Raw genomic sequence first — 20,722 nt, forward strand, 5'->3', positions numbered from 1 at the left:
AAACAAAACGTACCCAGGCGTTTAATGAGATGATTCTAATGCGGAACCATAGAACTACTGTCAGTCCTGTTGCGACTCAATGCTAATCTAACACCTCTCATCTTTTTTTTTTTTTTCCAATGGGTTCATATAAAGACAATAAAAATTAAATGAGTCATGAGCTCCTAAATCATTTTCTCTTAGTATTCTTTTTCTTCTTAAATAATTCACTTCTAAAGAAGCACTAGCAGAGAGCATGTGCTCCATTACAATTATTTGTTTCCTGTTTCCTATCATTTAGGGATGGGGAGGGGGGAATGAGCCTTTTAACTAACACACTCTTCAAACAAAGCCACAGGTCCTTTCTTCCTGCAGGCTTTGTGTTTCTGCTTTTATCGCTGTATTCTGCCTGTGGACTTTTGAAATCCCAAATAGTGAGCTTGGTGTGTGTGCAGGGAACCCCAAAAATAAAGCCACAACAAAAAATAGAGAGCAGCCTTTTCAAGTTATTTGAAATAGATTCAGCTTTTTTTTTTTTTTTTAAATGAAGACTACACGAGCAAATGTTTTCTTAAGAAGATCCTGGCCACACAATTCCTTTTTCTTTTCTTTTGCCTGGTATTAGGTCTTGAACTCAGGGCCTGGGTACTGTCCCTTAGCTTTTTCACTCAAGCTAGTGTTCTACCACTTGAGCCACAGCTCCACTTTCAGCTTGTGGGTGGCTAACTGGAGATAAGAGTCTCAGGCTGGCTTTGAACTGTGGCCCCGGATCTCAGCCTCCCGAGTAGCTAGGATTACAGGTCTGAGCTTCGGGTGACAGTGGAGGAAGACTTGTGAAGCGAAGGGCAGTTGATATTGAGGCAGAACAGCCCCTTCCTCTGCTGGAGGGGGAGGGCAGGGTCCTTGCTTTGCGTCTGAATACAGGACTTGGGCAGGTCCCTGGTACTTAGCCAGGGAACCAATCCTGGGTGGATTCTCCGTGTTTTGCCATCTTGCAAGGCAGGCACCGGCTTGGGTGACTCGAAAGTGCGTCTGATGGAATGTGAGCAGCTCCTTCTCGCTTGCCTCTGGGCTAGAAGGGTACATTTGCTTTCTGATCAAATATTATTCTGAGGCTTAAGGCATCTTTGATGTTTGCAAGTCAGAAAAGTTTAATTACATGTGTCATTAGGATGGCATTCTGTAATAGCTCTGTGACTGAATTCATTAACAGAATTCTTAACAGATCAGACAAGACAAATTAATATTTTGTTGCCCATGAAAGCGTCTCATTAAGAGAGCAGTGAAAAAGTGATTAATATTTTGTTGGCAATCAAGATGTCTCAGACATATGACAAAGAAGAGAGAGACCTACACCTCGTTGTGCTTTCTTAATCTCCTGTCTTGGGTTTTGAAGGCTGGTTTGCTTGCCTGGCTTGTAGGTGGATTTGGGTACCGGGCGCTAATTACAAAGCCTGCGATTGCATTTCTTGTTTGAAGTATGGCAGGTGAGAGGATGCTAAGATGCCACAGGCTGAGGGGCTCTGGGAACCCCGCGAGCCCCAAAATCTTTGCTCCACTCAGGGATGCTTTCTTTTCCTGAGCTGCTTTTTCCCATGGCCAATTCTTTCTTGAAAAATGCTCCTGGCTGTAGCTAGGACCAAGCTGTTAGGCTACAAGGTGTTAGAATGTTGTTGGACAGCAGAAACAACTATAGTATTGATGACGATGATAGCAATAAAGATGACTAAGACTGACAATAATTACCCTTTATGGAATATTGTGTGCTAAGCACTTTACAGGTATCATCTGAATCCTCACCGTAATTCTACAAGACAATTACTGTCATTTATTCTCAGCTCATAGAAAAGGAAATTGAGGCTTAGAGAGGTCAAGGGCCTTTTCCAAAGTTTCTCAATTAGTAAGTGGCTGAACTCTACAGTTGAGCTCAGTACCCTTTGGCCCCAGAGCCTGCCCTGCCCTTCAGTACCAGGCTATGTTGTCCCTTCCTGGGGCAAGAGGAAGCATGGAGAGAGAGAGAGAGAGAGAGAGAGAGAGAGAGAGAGAGAGAGAGAGAGAGAGAGAGAGAGAGAGAGAGGTGTCTACCAGTACTAGGGCCTGAATTGAGGGCCTGGGTACTGTCCCTTAGCTTTTGTGCTTAAGGCTGTATCTACCACTTGAGCCACAGCTCCACTTCCTTCTTCGTGGTGTCTAATTAGAGATAAGAGTCTCTCTCTCTCTTTTTTTTTTTTTTTGGTGCTTGGGTGGCTTTGAGCCTTGATCCTAAGATCTCAGCCTCCTGACTAGCTAGGATTACAGGTGTGAGTCACTGATGCCTGGCTTCTGTTTGTGTTTTATATATACCTGCAGGCAGCATGCAAAGACCTTGGTTGGTTTTGTGTGTGTGTGTGGGGGGGGTACCACTCCTCATTTGGGGGTTTCTGAGAAGCATTAGCTATGCCTGTTTGTAGGCTACAACTCATCCAGGAGCAGTGAGTGTTTCCTGGAAGGTAATGAGGGGCCATTCATCTCTGGTTGCACCCACAATTATCCAAATTGCTAACCTTATTGTGCAAAGCAGAAATGCAATTGAGCTGGTGCTGGAGGCATGTTTGAGGGAGGGGAAGAAAACCACTCAAAGTAATTTAATTAACTGATGGGCAAGTACATTAAGAGGAGTTGTGCCTCTGCCTTTATTGTGGATGTGATTAAAAACGGAGTGCCAAATAATGCACACTGGGTACTCAGAAATAGACGTCCCTGTCCTAGAACTGAGTCCATCAGTGCAGGCCAAATGCTTTCAAAAACTGACACCCCACAACCTCCCCATCCTCCTCCCCCGACCTTTACAAACAGGACACTGATTGCTTGCTAAGGTCTCTAAGCTCTGGGCATCTCAAACCTACAAGATGAGGGATTCTGCCCACGCAGCATATATCAAGTGCCCACCAGGGCTGTGCTGTACCAACATTCAGAGAGGCACAGAATAGGATGCCAAGTGTTCACAGGCCAAGAGGGGAGCGTGCTGATTTGATTTCTTCTTGAAGGCCAACAGAAGCGATGTTGTTTTTCGTAGTGACAATTCACGCAGGGTCAACAGGTTAAAGCATGACTTGTTGTCACAAAGCGGATATGGGAGAGACTGGGACCGCCCCCACCCCCCCAACCCAGCTGGACCTCACGGTAGCAAAGCATCTACTGTTGACCATGTCAGGCTGCCAAGTTGCGGGGTTCACCAGCCCCCCTTGCTCACCCAGCAAAGAGGGTTCTCAGGGTATGCCTCCTTCGGCATAGCTGCTTTCCCTCCATCTCACCACCTGTCAACCCAGCCCTCATGGTTCACCTTTTCCCTCCTGGGACTCTCTGCCCCTCTCCCATGCGATGTAGGGCCAGAGCCCTCTCCGCCACGCTCCTTCAAGCCAGCTGTCCTCTCCTGCTCAGTTCTGACAGCGTAGGAGTCCACTGGGCTCATTTCTCCCCACTGCCCACTCTCCAGGCCTGTGCTAATGCCCCAGTTAGGAGGACACCTGCCCAGCCAGCGTGCCTCCCAGTCCTTTCTTCTACACAGGTCTGGATGGCACACTGCAGGGGTTGGGAGGTCTGCACGGTCACACAGTGCCCCACACAGAGCAAGTGCCAGGCGACTTACATTGATGTCTTCCAGTTCCAGGAAGTTCAAGGTGAGCCCATTGCGCTTCCAGATGATTGGGGGCCTCAGGTCTCCGTGGATCGTGCAGGTGAGCACGGTGCTCAGTCCCACGGTCACTGTGGTCACGCTGACCTTGTCCTCCGGGGCCAGGCTGAGCTGGACCACCTCTGCAAGAGGGAAAGGAGCAGCCAGTCAGGGGCAGGCCCGGGAAGGGGGACTTAACAGCCATGTTCCTCCCTCTGGGACGCAAGGCTCACAGGGGCTTCATGACTCCTGAAGGTTGCTTATTAATATAGTGTTTATTTACTTATTTTAATCAGTCCCGTGGCTTGAACTCAGGGCCTGGGCACTGTCCCTGAGCTTCTTTTGCTCAAGGCTAGCACTCTACCACTTGGACCCCATCTCCACTTCCGGTTTTCTGGTGGTTCATTGGAGATGAGTCTCGTGGACTTTCCTGCCTGGGCTGGTTTTGAACCTCGATCCTCAGATCTCCTGAGTAGCTAGGATCACAGGCAGGAGCCACCCACTAGTGCCTGGCCTGAAAAGAGTTTATAATGTGCTGACTACATACATACACAGATGGGGGAGGGAGGGGGATGGGCTACCACTTAGGTCTCATGTCCTAAAGGCTCTAATGTGAACCCAAATCAGGCCAGAGACATCGCTAATGTGCAGGAGAATCAGCTAAAGTCTTGGGGTTTGAGAGGAGCTGGGAATACTGGCTGGAAGAACCAAGGGCCATCAGGTAGAGACACCAGGGAGCCGGTGTAGGGTACACTGCTCCCCCTTCCCCTCCCACCCGCCCCCCAGCAAGCCTAATAAAGTTGGAGCCCTGCTAGGATCAGTCAAGGTCTGCTGGCGAGCCGACAGGAGCCTTGTCCGGCTGGGGCCACTTAAAGGTTGCACTGTCTGAAGTCTGGGGAATGAACTGGCTGACCTTTGAAGGTTTTGTTTCTGTCGGAAGATTCACTAAACTCAGATTTGCGGTGTGGGGGGGGGGGGGTGGTTCTGTTTTGTGACCACACACTGCGGCCTTTCAGGATTTTGTGAAGGGTGTTTCAGGCTGGCCAGATGAAGAATCCCTGCCATCGCATACTTGACTCCTGGCATTAAGGCCAGAGCCATTCTTTAGGCAAATGAGAAGGGTAGAGAATAATACTCTGCCATCGCAGGCGTTCCACAATTCTCAGGACTTAGGACACAGTAATCAGACTCTGGCTGTTCAAATGCAAAATGAGATTAGGTTTATGGGGCGGGGGTTCAGTTATAACCCACGGATGGCCTAGGTCACTTTTGCTCATGCCCCCCCAAATCTTCCCACTCAAGGAACTTGGGGCAGCAGCCAGAGGCGGCATGAGCTGAGGAGACAGGCTGGTTTTAGGGGGTCTGTGTCTATCCTGGACGCAGGGTTACCCTGGGATGGGGGTGGTCCTGTCAGGTGTGTCCTCCAAACCCTTTGGGATGAAGCTCACACAGCTGGGGTGCTCCCAGGGCTGGGGCCAGCCAGCAGCCAGCAGCAGTGCAGGTTTGGAACATCTGGATCAGTGGGGGTCGGGGTGGGGCTGGGGAGAGGGAGGAGGAGGGAGAAGAGCAGATGGGGACTTGGAAAGCAGATGCTTCTGAGGTCAAGTTCGAAGCAACAAAGCCCCTATTTCTTAGTAGCCGGGCTGGAGAACCATAGAATTGAGCAAGATTTACAACGCCCCCTCCCCCACCCCATCAGTGCTTGTGGGATGGAGAAACCATGGAAAAGTAGAAATAAAAGAACGAAAGAGCCAAGAGGCCAGCGGGAGGAGGGGTGATCGCACCCAGGAAGGGGGAGGGGTGGCGTGACTCCTGGTGAAGGAGCCGGCACTATCTTAAGTCACATCTGGATTGCTGCCCATTTCCCACCTCTCTAGCCGGGAGGTTCACGGCTCAGGGCACCGACTCCCGGGGGCGACCCTGGCAGTGGAGATTCAGAGACAGGGAAGGAGAGCGTGGCTCTGCCGAGATCCTTTAGCTCACGCGGGACCGTGGGGGCCTGCCCTCAGAGTCCTCGGGTGGGCCGAGGTGGGTCTTGCTCATCCCACGACCCCTGCCCTTTGGAGCCGAAAGGGAAGGACGGAAGACCCTTCGTACCCCAGGGGACTGTGGGAGTGAGACTGCAAGGCATGGGGAACCACGGCGAAGCATGCCGAAGGAGGCTGCCCCTCTCACTTGTGGCTACGCTTGAGGGTGCACGTTGGGTGTTAGCCTTAGGCCTCTAGGGGGTGCTCATGGCTCTGAAGGAAATGAAGGGAATCCGGTTTGGGTAAGAAGGTGTTATCAAAGACATCATCCGACCAATGGCTCTCCAAGCGCTTGGTTCAGTGTCGTGGAGGTCCCAGGCGGTGAGGGGGGTGGGCGGCAGCAAAGCGAGGCCACCTGGTTCTTTGCTCCCTCGGAAGCCAGCCTGACAGGGCGATGGGGTGGGGGGAAAGAGATGGACACAACACGTGGAGTAGTAATTTTCCTATGCAGAATATTCCTTATGTGGACTGTTGGAAGAGTCAGACAGAGCATGGTTCTGTGGCTCACGCCTGCAGTCTTGGCTATTGAGGAGGCTGAGATCAGGAGATCAGGATGAAAGGGCAGCCCAGGCAATAATTCTGAGGCACCCCTCTCCCCCACACCTCCATAGGAAAAAACAGGCACTTTTTTTTTCTGGTACCACATGTGATCCTGTTATTTCAGCGATGACAGGCAGTATAAAGACAGAGATTGAGTTAAGGCCAGCCTGGAGGGGAAAAAGCGAGACCCTATCTCAAAACCAACCAGAATAAAAAGGGTAGTAAGTTATCCAGAGTACCTGTCCAGCAAGCAAGAGGCCGCATTCAAAACCCGGTACTGCCACTCTTCCCTACCCCCCCCGCCCCCCCCCCCCACAAAAGACGCTGTCTGCTGGGACAGTAAATTGTGTTTTTCACCTGCTGGGGTGTGTGTGTGTATGGGGGGGCGGTTATGAAGAAATCAGGTCATGGAAGGATTCTATGCTTCCTGGCACCTGAACTCTGTCAGAACAGAAGGGAGGATGGAATGGGCATCGCAAAGTGGCCCTTGCCTTGGTAGGGGCAGGGACAGCTCTGCCGGACCTCAGAGCCCTGCTGCTCAGGGGTCCCCCAAAAGTCATATATATGAAGCAGCTCTATTCTGTTCTGTTCTATTTATTTTTTTTTCCCAGTCCTGGGGCTTGAATGCAGGACCTGGGCTCTGTCCCTGAGCTTCATTTGCTCAAGGCTAGCACTCCACCACTTGAACCACAGCGCTACTTGTGCCTTTTGGCTGGTTCGTTGGAGGTAGAAGTCTCCTGGGCTTTCCTGCCCTCGACCCTCACATCTCAGCCTCCTGAATGGCTAGGATTACAGGCGTGAGCCTCTCCGGTGGCTGCCCAAGAAATATCTTTAGAAGAAAGTCTGAAAGAGCCTAGAAGATGGAGCCAAAAAAACCCAAAAACCAAACCAAGTAACTCATAAACACTCAAGTAACAGCTGGAAGCCTGCGTGTCCCCCGAGCCACGGCGGCTGGGTCGGCCTCTTAGGGCATCCTTCCTGGTTGAATTCCCCATCATTTGTATGTATGGAGTCGTACAACTCTGTGCAAGGAAAACTCATGCTAACATTAGGATGCGTGCCTACGGACAGAATCATCGTAATTCTGCTCCTGTCAGCTACACAAATATTAACCAAACAGCAAATATTTGGATCATTTAAAGTTTAATTAAATGAATGTTTTATTGGATTTAATCCGTGTCAATATTCCCCAGCCCCTTTTAAAATTCAGAAGAGATTTATAAGCTACCGAACCCTGGCTTCTCGCCCTCATTCCATTAGTTACAGTTCAACAAAGCCCTCCCCAGCAGGCCTGGCACCCCTGTTAAGTGGCAAGACGGAGACTAACTGGCCTCTGGGGGTTGACCTCCAGGGAGGGCAGTGAATGAACTCACAGGGCAGGGGCTCCGTTCGACGGCATCCCTGGCCTCTAGGCCTGGCTCTGCTGCTGTCAAGCTGAATGGCCTTGGGCAGGTCCCTTCCTGTCACCAGACCTCAATTAAGAAATTATTTGCCAGTTTCTGGGCTTAAACTCTGGGCCTGGGAGCTGTCCCTGAGCTTCATTTGCTCCAGGCTTATTTAGCGCTCTACTGCTTGAGCCACAGCATCACTTCTGACTGACTTTGTCTTACTCGTTTATTGGAGATAAGCGTCTCATGGACTTTCCGGTTCTGGGCTGGCTTCGAACCGAGATCCTCAGATCTCAGCCTCCTGAATAGCTAGGATTACAAGCATCAGGTGCTGGCTACCCTTAAGTTTTAACATAAGAAAACACTCACAGAAACTAGAGGAAAGAGATGGCAAGATTGAATCCTCATGAACTTGTCCAGGACCTTGTCAGGATTAAGTAACAAAAGCTCTCAGGACTGCTTGCCTAGCTTTGGGAAGGAAGAGGGTGGTCTTAGCTCCCACAGTGGGAGAGTAACACCCCAGGCCCCTCATACTTGGAGAGATGGGTAGTCACGGGGGGTGGGGGTGAGGGAGGGAGGGACCAGGCTTGCTCTCAGCAGGCTTTCCAACGGTGGCTTCCAGAGAGCTGGGCTTCGGTTCCTCTCGTGGCTTTCCCCCCCTCCCTTTCATCTCAGGCACTATTTCTGACTCCGAACTTGAACTTGACGAGACGCTCATAGGCCCATCTGCACCCACTCAGACAGGGACTCGTAGGCTTCCTAGCCAGAGAAATTAAATTTCTCCCATCCTTGTCAAGCTGGCGTGAGTTTTCTTGTGGCACAAACGTGCTAATGGAACACATTTCTACCTAGCTATCTGCTATTTTTCAAATGATGCTCTTTGGTATAAAGACCCTGTCAATAGCTCAAACACCTTGCTTGTGCGTCAAGATTTTTTTTGGACAGCAAATCAAGACTCAGGGAAGAAGGTGCAGGGAGACCTGTGTCAGGGGCTCACACACAGACCTGTGTACCTTCAGGCTCCCCTTTCCCATGACCCGAGAGTCACCGAAGGGGATGGGGTGCCTACGCAACAAACTCTTGTTGATCTGTGAGGGTTGCGAGAGGGGCCGAGAGTGAACTTGACCAATGTCTCCTGACCAAACAAGGGACAGGCCACTTGTGACCTGTGCTGGGATTTAAAGCAGGGCTGTTCTGGGCTCTCCCTGGAGGACAGTGCTTTCAGTAGAAGCCTTTTTGCGCTGTGTGTGTGTGTGTGTGTGTGTGTGTGTGTGTGTGTGTGTGTGTGCACTAGTTCTGGGGTTGAACTCTGGGCCTAGGGAGATGAGCCTTAGCTTTTTGCTCTTGCTTTACAACTTGAGCCATGGTTTCACTTGTGGCTTTTTGCTGGTTCATTGGAGAGTAAGAGTCTCGTGGACTGTCTTGCCCAGGCTGGCTTTGAACAGTGATCCTCAGATCTCAGCCTCCTGAGTAGTGAGGCGTACAGATGTGAGCCACCAGCGCCTGGCTAGGGCATGCTATGTTGACAACATGCTTTGAGCATCAGGGTACAGCCAGCCTGCCCCAGGTGACGTCTGGGCCAGCCTGACTAGCTCGGAAGCCACGCGAGGGCACTGGTAGGCACCTGGAACTTCCCGCTTCCTCGTGCACAGCCTGTCAGAGTCCCTCTTGCTTGCCTTGTTTTGGAGATGGCAATAAATTCATTAATTACCTGCAGAACTGTGGGTAATTTCCTTTTGCAGTTGACTTATTTGTTTGGTGTTACTTCAAGCTTTATTACAGCTTGGTTATGAAGTTGTGCTCTCTGGTGTAAACAAACATCTTTGTTAGCTGCATAAAAACAAAGACCTGATCTCTCTTTTTGCTCTCTCTCTCTCTTCCTTCACTACTTCCTTCCCTCCCTCCCTTCCTTCCTTCCCTCTCTCACTCCATCCTTCCTTCCTTCCCTCCTCCCTTTCTTCCTTCCTTCTTTCTTTCCTTTCTTCCCTCTTCCCCTCCCTTTTTTCTTTAACTTCCATCCTTTTCATTTGCGCTGGTACTACAGCTTGAACTCAGGGCCTGGGTGCTGTCCCTTAGCTTTCTCTCTCAAGACTGGTGCGCTACCGCTTGAACCACAACTCCACTTTCAGCTTTTTGGTGGCTCACAGACTTTCCAGCCTGGGCTGGCTGAGTAGCTGGGATTACAGGTCTGATTCACCAGCCCTCGGCTGCCCTCTCAGGCAGTGTAGATCAGAGTCGCTCCCTTGGTCTCCTGAGTGATCATTTCTAAGCAGTGGTATTCTTGTGACTAGGAGTCGTGGGGTGAGGAAGAGCAGCCAAGAAGCTGGGGAGCCCCCACATTCCATCACCCCACCTTCACCCTAAGCACAGCCATCATTCACACATGCAAATGGAGAAGCCATTGGGTCCTGGCAGAACATGAATAAATATAACTTGCTTTCTGTTTAATTATTCACCCTTGCAAGAAGCCGAGGCCATGGTTTATAAACAGGCATCAGCAGTGCCCTTTGAGAGCAGCTAACCATCAGTTTTGATTCCTGTTCCTGGACTGAGGGCCTCTGGGCCCTTGGAGCTTCTGCTACCTTCCTTCTTTCAAAGAAATCTGGCCTCTGGCCTCAGTGCTTGTCTAGCCTGGCTCCTGAAGCCCTGGCCCTCCACCTGTTGGTTTGGACTGCTCCTCCCTTGTGGGGTACGCCGGGGTGCTCTGACTCGAGGCCCTCCTTCTGAAAAGCTGTAGCTTTAGGGTGGCCCAGAAGGGCCTAGCTGTTGGGAGGGTGTGCTTTGGATTTTGGTGGACAGGCCTGGGGTCAGAGGGTAGGGCTTGGGGTCAGAGGGTGGCTGAGAAGGGGAGCCGGGGGGTGGGGTGGGGGAGGGATGAGAATCAAGGATGAATTCTGGGTTTGGGAAGGATTTGGTGCTGTTTGTTCAAAGACTGAGGGAGAAAGAGCTGACAGGGTGAGTGAAATGAGGGGCTCATTTTAAGGGTCAGGGGTGCACGGAGGGAAGGCTGAGGACTGTACACTGGGCCCCATCGGTGCTACAGGTAGGAGGACGTGGGTCAACTGGGTCAAGGAGGGGTCAAGGCCCCCACCCCACAACCCTGACAGGGAGGACTGAGATTTTACCATGAGTTTGGCAACTCAGGGCCCATGTGGGACTTGTAATGCAGCATCAACGCACGGCGGGGGGTGGGGGGGCCCCGGGAGAGACACACAGAGCCATCTTTGCGATGGGCTGAGGAGGACAGGAGGTAGGGACAAGGAGAGGAGAAGTTCTTTGGAAGTGTTTCGTTGTGGAAGAGGCAGGGAAATGGGATGGTAGGTAAAAGGTCAAGGGTGATGGAACTAGGGTGTGAACTCAGGTCTGGAGGCTTGCAAGGTGTGGGTTCCTCCCCCCCGCCCTCCCCCTCCCCTGCTCCTTCTTGCTTCAGCTGTTTTTCAGGTAGAATCTTTTCAGGCCAGCCTGGACCGAGGTCCCCCTACTTAAGCTTTCCCAGTAGCTCTGATTCCGGGTGTGCACCCCCATATGCAGAGCTTGGGGAGTGAGGGGGAGGACTCTCACTAACTTCTCTTTGCCAAGATCCTCTGGATCGCTACTTCCCCTCCCAGAGCAACTGTGTACGGCTCGGTTTCTTAAGGCGTTAAGAAACAGGGGCAAGGGGCTGGGGATATAGCCTAGTGGCAAGAGTGCCTGCCTCGGATACACGAGGCCCTAGGTTCGATTCCCCAGCACCACATATACAGAAAACGGCCAGAAGCGGAGCTGTGGCTCAAGTGGCAGAGTGTTAGCCTTGAGCGGGAAGAAGCCAGGGACAGTGCTCAGGCCCTGAGTCCAAGGCCCAGGACTGGCCAAAAAAAAAAAAAAAAAAAGAAACAGGGGCAAGTTCATCATCACAGAGAAAGGAAAAGCGGGGCGTTTGGGCAGGAAAATCTCTGAGCAGGTGGGTGTGGGGGGGTAACGGGAGGCAGGGCTTCTAATGGGGAGAGACGGGGAGCTATGGCACAGAAGGTGAGTGGGGGAGCGTGGGCGCGAGCGGAGACACGGGGAAAACGGACGGGGTGGCAGGAGGAGGCGGCAGGACCCCTCGGGTGGCAGTTCTTCATGGAAAGGGAGGGTTGGCTCCCAGGGGAACATTCGCCAACGCCCCCCCCGCCCCCACCCCGAGGTATTTTTGACGGTCACACATGGAGGAGGAGGTGTTTTCTTCCTGGAGAGCGCGAATGTCGCCGTCATTCAGGGATGACACGGCCCATGGGGTCCTCGGCCTTTGCGGGAACCGCGTCGCCTTCTCCTTGCCTGGGGTGTTTGTCTCTCTCTGCGTTGGTGTAAGTTCTCCATACCCATCTGTCAGCCGGGAACCCCTCTAATGGATGCCGTGTCCGAGGACACGTCTCGAGAAGAAAACAAATGCCTCCTCCTGGCTTCCTTCCTCTCCAGAGATGCCTCCGCCATCTGCCACTTCGGAAATCTCCCCATCTTGGCCCCACGGCGCATTGCTGCTCTGTGCTGGGGTGGGTGGGGTGGTCCCCCCCTCCACCCCCGCCCCCCAGAAAGCTGAGTGCCTGCGTGGCCCATGGGAGGGGCGGGTGCGTGTCCGCCTCATCCCCTTCTCCCCATCTTTACAACCACAGCCACACTGCCTCTAACACCCGGTCACCCTCCCTCTTTCACCCCACCCCCTCCACAGCTGTTTTGGGTCAGGACCTCATTACACTACGGAAGGCGGGAAATCTTTCATTGGGGATTCCGACCGAAGAGCTGCCTTGGACGGCAGTGAGCTCCCTTGCCGCCGACACCACAGTCCCGGCCTCACCTCCCGCTTAGCTCAAGCCCGACTCCACTCTGGGCCATTGTCCCGATGCATGCTGGGCATTCTCGTGCTCCCTGGAGGGTCTGTGCTGGCACCCCGGCCCCTAGGAGCACAGCACGATGCAACTATGCCTTGACTTAGCGACTCCTACCTGGGGAGCTGGTGGAAAACTCGAGTAAACGTTCTAGGCTTTGCCCCCGCGGCCCCCCCCCCCCCCCCACGCCTGCGCTGTAGGAGAAGCCGATGGGGCGACCGGTGTGGACTCTACAAAGGAGACTCTGGGTTGGTTAGGGCAGGGCCCAACCCCCACCCTCCCATTCCAACCACCCAAATATAGAATCATTATCTTTGGAGAAATAGCCCGCAGGCCACAGGTAGGGGGAAGGCTGTCTCCACCCCTCCGGGCTCTCACGGAGTCCCCGCAGGCCTGGCTGTCCTGGTGACGATGCCGCTGGGTGACCTGTCCCCATGTTGGAGGACAGGAAAACCCGAGAGGCCAGGAGAGAGACGGCGGCAGGACCGACACTCCGGTAGGATTTGGGACGCTTTAGACTCCCAGGCCACAGAACACAGATTGCTCTTGGTGTCGTGAGTTCTGCTGGCGGCTGTGAGGTGCTCAGGCTCCAGGTACCCAGCTGCATCTGACTGACATCTGCCTGCCCGGAGCCCTTCCTAAGCAGCCCTTCCTGCCTACCATAGCTGTGCCCGTCTGTGTCCCGGAGGCTCTGCCTCAGCCTCCCCGGGCCCAAGGAAGGCTCAGGTCTCGGCTGCCAGCGGCCGGTGTTTCTCTCCCAGATCCTCATGCTGGCTGTTTCTGTTCCCCAGCCCCCTGCACGGAAGCCATCACCTGCACGGGGGGGGGGGGGGGCCAGGAGGCTGCAGCTGGGGAAATGCCTCTACGCCACCTTCTCCAGCCCTATGGGCATGCCACAGTCTCAGCCCCGAGGTCCCGGTACAGCACTGGGAATTGCTAACAGCCTCCGGCTCCTGCTGCTAAGCCCAGGGCCTTCAGGAGAGCAGAGTTACCATCGTGGGGCCCAGGTGGCTCCTGGTTAAACAGAAAAGGCTTGGCTGAAAAGCAGTCGTGCTGCTCATCGACCCCAGTGCCCAAGCGCCCACTCTAGGTGACTTGTCTGAACTCCCTTCTCAAGCTTGCCTTTCCTTCCTGGTTCCCTGCAGCCTCTTGTCCCCTGGCCCCCAGGGCTTATGCCTTCTGACTTAGCTTTGGGTGCTCCCCACAGCCACAGGCTAGATCCTCTCCAAGGCCCCTTGCCCACATGCACACGACCTGGACATTCATCCCAACATCCGGGGACCGTCTGGAGAACTCGCGTGAGCTGCCTCTGTGACCCGGTCCGGCACCGTTCCCCCTTCTAGGCCTTCTTGAGTTTTCCCAGGTTGGCCCCTCTTGCTTCCTTGGGTCAGGGCCACAGCCTGGCTCCTGGGAGACCAGAGAAGCAAGACACCCATGGGAGGCAGGGTGGGCGGAGAAAAGAGCACCGAATGGAGAGTGACCCATGGTAGAAGCTGGCCGGGCTAACTAAGAGCAGAGGGAACTGTGTGCCGAGCCCATGAGGCCTAGCAGGGCACTGTCGGGGGTGGAGGATTACTGAATGACTCTGGGCAAAACCCTTCTCTTCCAGAAGTCAAGCCGCAGTCTTGGGAGTCTGGGCCGCGTTCTTATGTGATTCCCAAGCCCATGTGGGCGCCCTTGATACGCATCAAGCACACGTGGAGGGGACAGCCTGGTGGTCCCAGGATTGCCAAATATAGCACCCCACCATCTGTTACCATAGCATTGCTGTTAGTCTCCCTTTTGGCATCCTGAGCCCAACCAGTGTGGGCCAGATGGCTGAGAGCATGATATATGTGTGTGTGTGTGTGTGTGTGTGGTCTTTGTGTGTCTGTGTGACAACAAAGAGGACCACACTGCATACGGCATACCACATGACATGCACACCCAACATGGCTGCCCAGTACCTTTTCCTGGGTCCTGACCTTCAGAGCTGCAAATGAGTTTCTTTGCTCGCGGTGGTTCTACAAATGAGCCAGGGAGCTGGGGGCAGAGCGGGTCTGTGCTGCCCCGGAACAACACTGGCTTAATGAGCTCCCTGTACAGGTGGAGCGGCGGCCAGATGTGCACCCATTAAAATGCATGTGGCTCAGAAGGCCTCCCTGCCTTCTCCAGGCCGGACAGCAACGGGGAGCAGATGCCTGGCGGGGGGTGGGGGTGGGGCGGAGGGCCTGGCGGACGTGGAGCCCATCTCTCAGAGTCGGCAGAGCAGGGGAAAACTGGGAGGCCCAGGCTCCGGGATTCTGCTGTCCTCCCGCGAGCGCAGGGTAGGGCAGTGTGTGCCGTGGCCCAGCCCCTGGCTGGCGATGAGGTCTGTGAACTAAGAACACCATCCGCTCCTGTCCTGTGCTTCCCTTGCAGGCAGGGGATGGAGGTGTCTTGGAAGCAGGGTGTGCCATAGCTCCCTGATCCGCTGGCTTAGGAGGACGGCAGGCTAGAGCTGCCCTCGGCCCCATCAGCCCCCTGTGGGGAAGCTTGGCAGTGAACATCTGGCCCTGTCTCAGAAGAGGAAGCCGAGGCCAAGCACTCCCCCCAGGTCTCTGAGTGGATCGTTTCCACAGATGCCCAGGTTGGTTGGGAGCAAGGAGGATCCTGTGGCCCCAGTGTGGCCCAGATGCCATTGGGAGGGACCCCTTCTGGAAAGCTAATCAGGACCCAGGGCGGGCATGGCTGAGAAGCCAGGTGCTTAACAGAGTGAAGCTGGGTTGGGGTGGGGGGGGGGAGGGGAAGGCCTCCCCCACACTGGACAATGTCAGAATTGTGGTCCTAACGCCTGCACTAAGCTCAGAAGGCCTTTGGGCACCCGGAGGCTCTCCTAGAGGTGGACGATTTTATGCCAACTTCCTGACCTGTGCCATCCGTTCCTTTGGGTAGGAGGGGCCACCACCCCTGTGGTATAGGTGTTGAGAGGCCAAGGCTGATGCACATGAGTCCTAGAGACCCAAGGCATGGGTTATCTGTCTTTATAGTCCAGCACCCTCTAGGGCAAACTGCAAATGCAGGCCTCAGTTGCCTCTCTGCTCATCCTGAGACAAGAAGGAGAGAATGGCTGTCTGGTCTTTTCTGACTTTGGAATCGGGAGGCCAGAGCCTGTCATTTTTAGAGGAATTGCCAGACACCTACAAAATCAGACCCCTCAGGCAAGCCTCTTCCAGTATTCCCTGACAGTATACTTGCACAAAAGAACAAAAATGATGCCAATTACCTCCCTTGCAGAAGTGAAAAAGCTAAGAGCAACCATCAAGGATTGATTAAATAGTCAATGTTTTGGTCCCCAATAGAGTATCACACGGCTATCAGAAAGAACCAGGCACATTGATCTGCTCTGACTTAAGAGACTCAAGAGAGAAAAGATAAGTCATGAAACAATGTGTGGAGTCTGACTCCAGGTCACAACAATAATTGTGTGGGGTTTTTGCACACACAGGAAATAAGGTCTACTGAATGGTCCAAGCGAATGGTCAATAGTCATCTAGTCATCCTCAGGTCTGAGGAGAGGAGATTTTGGAAGGGTTACCTTTTAGCTGCTTATATGCAATTGTGTAAGTTCAGCATATACTATTATTATTAATTATTGTTATGATTTTGCTAGTCCTGAGGCTTGAACTCAGACCTGGGCACTGTTCCTGAACTTTTTTCTCAAGGCGAGCACTCTACCATTTGAGCCACAGCACCACTTCTGGCTTTTCCTGTTCATGTGTTACTGAGGAATCAAACCCAGGGCTTCATGCATGCTAGGCAAGCACCCTACCACTAAGCCACATTCCTGGCTCAGAATTTATTATTTTGAAACAGCAAATATTATTTCAAAGACAAAAGGAAAGAAAGCCATCGGAGATATTACTGTCTTAGATATCATGGGCAGTGGATGAGGTTTTTGTTTTTTTTTCTTAGTTGTGGGGCTTGATCTCAGGGCTTGGGCACTGTCCCTGAGCTTCTTTTGCTCAAGGCTAGTGCTCTACCACTTGAGCCACAGTGCTACTTCTAGTTTTCTGGTGGTTAATTGGAAATAAGAGTCTCATGGACTTTCATGCCTGGGCTGGCTTTGAATAGTAATCCTCAGATCTCAGCCTTCTGAGTAGCTTCTGAGTAGCGTGAGCTACTGTCACTTGGCCGGGATAAGTTCTTTAAAAACTCAACAGACACACAAAGAAATGCTCAACATCTCTGGTCATAAAGGAAATACAAGTCAAAACAACACTGAGATTCCATCTCACCCCCAAAAGATAGGCCAATATCAAGAACTCAAACAACAACAGATGCTGGCATAGATATAGAAGAAAAGGAGTCCTAATACACTCTTGGTGTGAATGTAAACTAGAACAACCACTGTGGAAAGCAGTTTGGAGATTCCTTGAAAAATAAAACACAGAACTACCCTATCCAGCCATACAACGCTTGAGCATTTATAGAAAAAAATGACAAGCCAGAATACATTAAAGACATTTGTACACCCATGTTCAATGCTGCCTCATAGCCAAGTTATGGAAACAGCACAGATGCCCTCAGTAGACAATCAGAATGAGAAAACGTTATATGTATTATATATGTAATACACTCATATGCACACGATGGCATTTTACTCATTCTTCAGGAAGAATGATATTATGTCATTTGCAGAGATATGAATAGGCCTGGAAAAAATTATGTTAAGTGAGATAAGTCAGGCTCAGAGAGACAAAGGACATATTCTCTCTCACATGTAAAAGTTAAACCTAAATTATAAACACATATGTAAAAACTATACAGGGTCATATGCATATATTCACAAACATATTAGCTAATGCATGCTCTATGGAGGGGAGAGTTACAATGGTGTAACTCCTTTGAATAACTTACAGTTTAACACAATGAATACCGGGGACGCTGGGATGTGTATTGTCTGGTGTGTGTTGGGGTGGTGGGTGAAGTCAAGGAGAGGGAGTAGACAAATAGAGAAAGGAAGAATGGGCAAATGTAGCCATAATGTTTGAATCATATTTGTGAAAATGAAACTAGGAAAATTGAGGGGATAGGTGGGGTGGGGAGAGATAGGGGGAGAATGATGGAAGGGGGGACATTGATCAAGATGCACTGTATTCACAAACTGACATGATGAACTGGAAGCCCTGTGTACAACTACTAAAGGATAATAAAAAAGAAATATGAGGAGATGCATGTTTACCTTAAACATTACATAATGTTGGAGCCCACAAAGAGGTATCATTTTATATATTTAAAGTGCAAATTGCGTTTTTCAAAAAAAGCAACAAAAAATCATGTTCCTTCCGGTTCTGCTCGATGCTTTCAGATTCAACCCCTTTGCCCCAATCCACTTAACAGGTCTGCTGGGCCTGTTTAATCCCTTTTGCCTTTGAGCTGACCTTGAAGATCTGGCACATTCTATGAGAAACTGAGTGTACCTTCTCTTATCTCACTAGGTTGCTGTTGGCAGAGTTGATTGCCACCTTAGACTTTTCTGCATATTGGCTTGGTGGACCCTGAGCTTGTAACACTGGCTGAGAGAAGAAGCCTGGAACTTGATGGCACCCGGCACAGAATGCCAACTTCTGGATGGAAACCTCCAGGCCCTTACACCTGCTCTTCTTTCTCCTTCCCTCTAGGCTTTTAACTCTTGTTGCTCTTTCCTGCTAGCCCCTAACTCAATACAATGTCTGAGCCTACTAGAGCCCTTCCTGCAGGGGTTCTGCCTCATTATCTCCATAATCCAACATGGAGATGGGCAAGGTGAACACAACTACCCTCAGAATGATTTAACGACGGATGCCTTAATGATGTATTGAAAATGAACACTGACCCCAGGGAAGAGGTGCTAAGCGGATACTTTAAAAGCCCGCCATCCATTTCGCGCTGATGGACTCTCCTCCTTAAATCACCGTGCTGTCGTTTTTTATGACGCCGAGCTCACTATTGAGGCTACGGGACTGTGAAATGTCATATAAAAAAGCCAATAAGAAAAAAATAAAATTAAGTTGTGGTGAGCGTGCATTAGCATTTCAAAAACGTTCCCTTGTATTGTGCTATTATTCTCTCTCTGTCAAGGGGGCACCGGGATCCTGTCCTCTCGTAAAGAGACTGTGCCACCGAATGTATTAGCGCTCTGCTCCTGCGATGGCGTGGCGACTGAAGGGCACAGTGACGGTAATGGAGAAATACATTCCAGGCTAAATTCCATAGGACGTGGGGGCCGCCCGCCCGCCCGCCTCCTCCGATGACAAAGTCCTGATCGCTTCACTCCTTGTTGTTCTCAAGACAGTGGCTTCCAGAATTTTGACAAATTCAGGTTTTCAGCACTTTGTCCCGGGAGAGGGGCGAGGAATGAAGTCTGCCGAGACGAGGGGCCCACTCTGCTGTTTTCTGGTGATGAGGTGGGGGCTGGGAATCTGTGAGGTGCAACCCTCCCCACCTCTACTCCTCTACCTGCCAATCTGTAACCTATGCCCCCCTCCTCACCCCCATCCCCCCCCCCCCCCGCCCCACTGCCAACACTACCTAAGGGCAAGAGCTACTTGAATTGCTGGGGTTGAGTAGGTATTACGGTTTAGATCTTAAAAATCCTCCCAACGAGAGACAGAAAGATGGCGCCGAAACAATAGGGAGGCACCCCGACTCGCACCAACTGAATAGCGAGCTGGGAACTCCAACACCCAACACTCCACCAAGAACCCAGCAAAACCAGCATCCAGAAGCAGTGGAGAAACGCAGGAAAACAAAAAGGAGCAAAAAAGAAGAACCGAAAACCTACACGGAGCCGGAGATTAATCGGGGCACCCTCCCCCCACCAGCCGGCCCTGGCCCAAACAGGGTCAGGCTGGGAAAGGGAAACCCGGCGATCGGCAGACAGGTTGCCAGGAGCGCAGAATCCATATAGCGGGAGACCCCACGGACACAAAGCAGGGTGCGGACCAAGACACACCCGGCAGCGACGAGAAGTTCGGGTCCACACCGGATTCGGACAAGGGAACCCAGCGCGGCAGAAAGAGGGAACGGGGGAGCCACCACGACACTTCGCCAACCCCTGAAGGGCCAACGGCGGTGTGGGACACACACACAAAGCAGCAAAAGTGAGTCCCCCATAATCCCTTCCCCCAACGGGAGACCCAAGCCCGACAAAGAAGCTATAGCTCCCTCCCTCCCCCTCCCCACTCCCGTGGGAACAAAGGACCCCCAAATCAGGCGGGAAGCTCCCATCAGGCGCTGGGAAGCCAGTCTAGCAGGGGAAGGGCGGAACAGCCCCAAGCCCCCAAAGGTTCCTGAACTGGCAGAACCGGCCCCGTCCCCTTCCCAACAGGGGCCGGGGACGGCCGGCAGGGCAAGCCCCACCCGAGGCGCCTAGACCTTGCGGACTCTTACAACTAAAATCACAGGCGCTGGTGGGCAATACCAGCCCAGCAGGGTCACCTGAGCCTGATCTCGTTCCCCCTCCTCGCAGCGGAGGCGAGGTCTGAGAGTGCCAAGCCACACCCGGACAGTCGATCCCACTGGGCCCCACACATACTGCCTCCCCCCCCCAACGGACTCGCGGGAGGGCGCAAGCACAACCCAACAACCCAGGGCTCGCTCTGGGAGGCAGACCCCACTTAAGTGCCTGTTGTAGGGGACTCACAGTGCACAGGAGGGCGGGGCCCCGGCGAAAGCGCCCGCTCTGGTAGGCGTGCCCTGCACTGGTGGGCGGGGCCACAGCGACAGCACCTGCTGACGCAGACACGCCTACACAGAAGGGAGGGAAGATCTACACAGACTTCCAGATGCGCAAATCACAAAGAAACATAACTCAGTTCATCAAAGGACAAGCCAACTCGCCAGCTCCAAAAAGCAGCACGACTGGAGAGGAGATGGAGAATAAAAAAGCAAATGAGGACATGTTAACAGGAATGATCGAAACCGTCAGAAATGAAATCAGAAAACAATTCCAGGAGTTTAGAGCGGAAATCTGGAAGGACACCCAGGAAGCCAAGAAAGAAATGGAAGCAAAACTGGATACAATGCAAGCCTCGTTTAAAGAAATGGAAGCAAAAATGGATACAATGCAAGCCGCCTTTAAAGAAAATCTCCACACCCTGAGAATTGAAATGCATGAAAAAATAGATTTAAAATACAACTCTTTAAAGGAAGAAATTTCCACGATCAGAGCTGATATGACAACCATGAATAGCTCTCTGACATCCATAAACTCCGCAATTGAAACCATAACACAAAGAGTGGACCATATGGAATCCAGAATCTCTCGCCTGGACGATGAAGCAGCTGACA

At 52.2% G+C, this 20,722-nt stretch overlaps 1 protein-coding gene across 2 annotated transcripts in view; it reads right to left on the reverse strand.

The window, feature by feature from the left end:
* Positions 1-20,722, reverse strand: part of Fstl4 (follistatin like 4) — a 280,522-nt gene that overhangs the window by 25,270 nt on the left and 234,530 nt on the right. For both annotated transcript variants that reach the window (XM_048334239.1, XM_048334238.1), the window contains exon 7: positions 3,608-3,774. In XM_048334239.1, the coding sequence (XP_048190196.1) occupies positions 3,608-3,774 (167 nt within the window). The remainder of the gene's footprint in view (positions 1-3,607; positions 3,775-20,722) is intronic.

This window comes from Perognathus longimembris, chromosome 25 (genome assembly GCF_023159225.1).
Source record: "Perognathus longimembris pacificus isolate PPM17 chromosome 25, ASM2315922v1, whole genome shotgun sequence".
NCBI classification, from domain to species: Eukaryota; Metazoa; Chordata; class Mammalia; order Rodentia; family Heteromyidae; genus Perognathus; species Perognathus longimembris.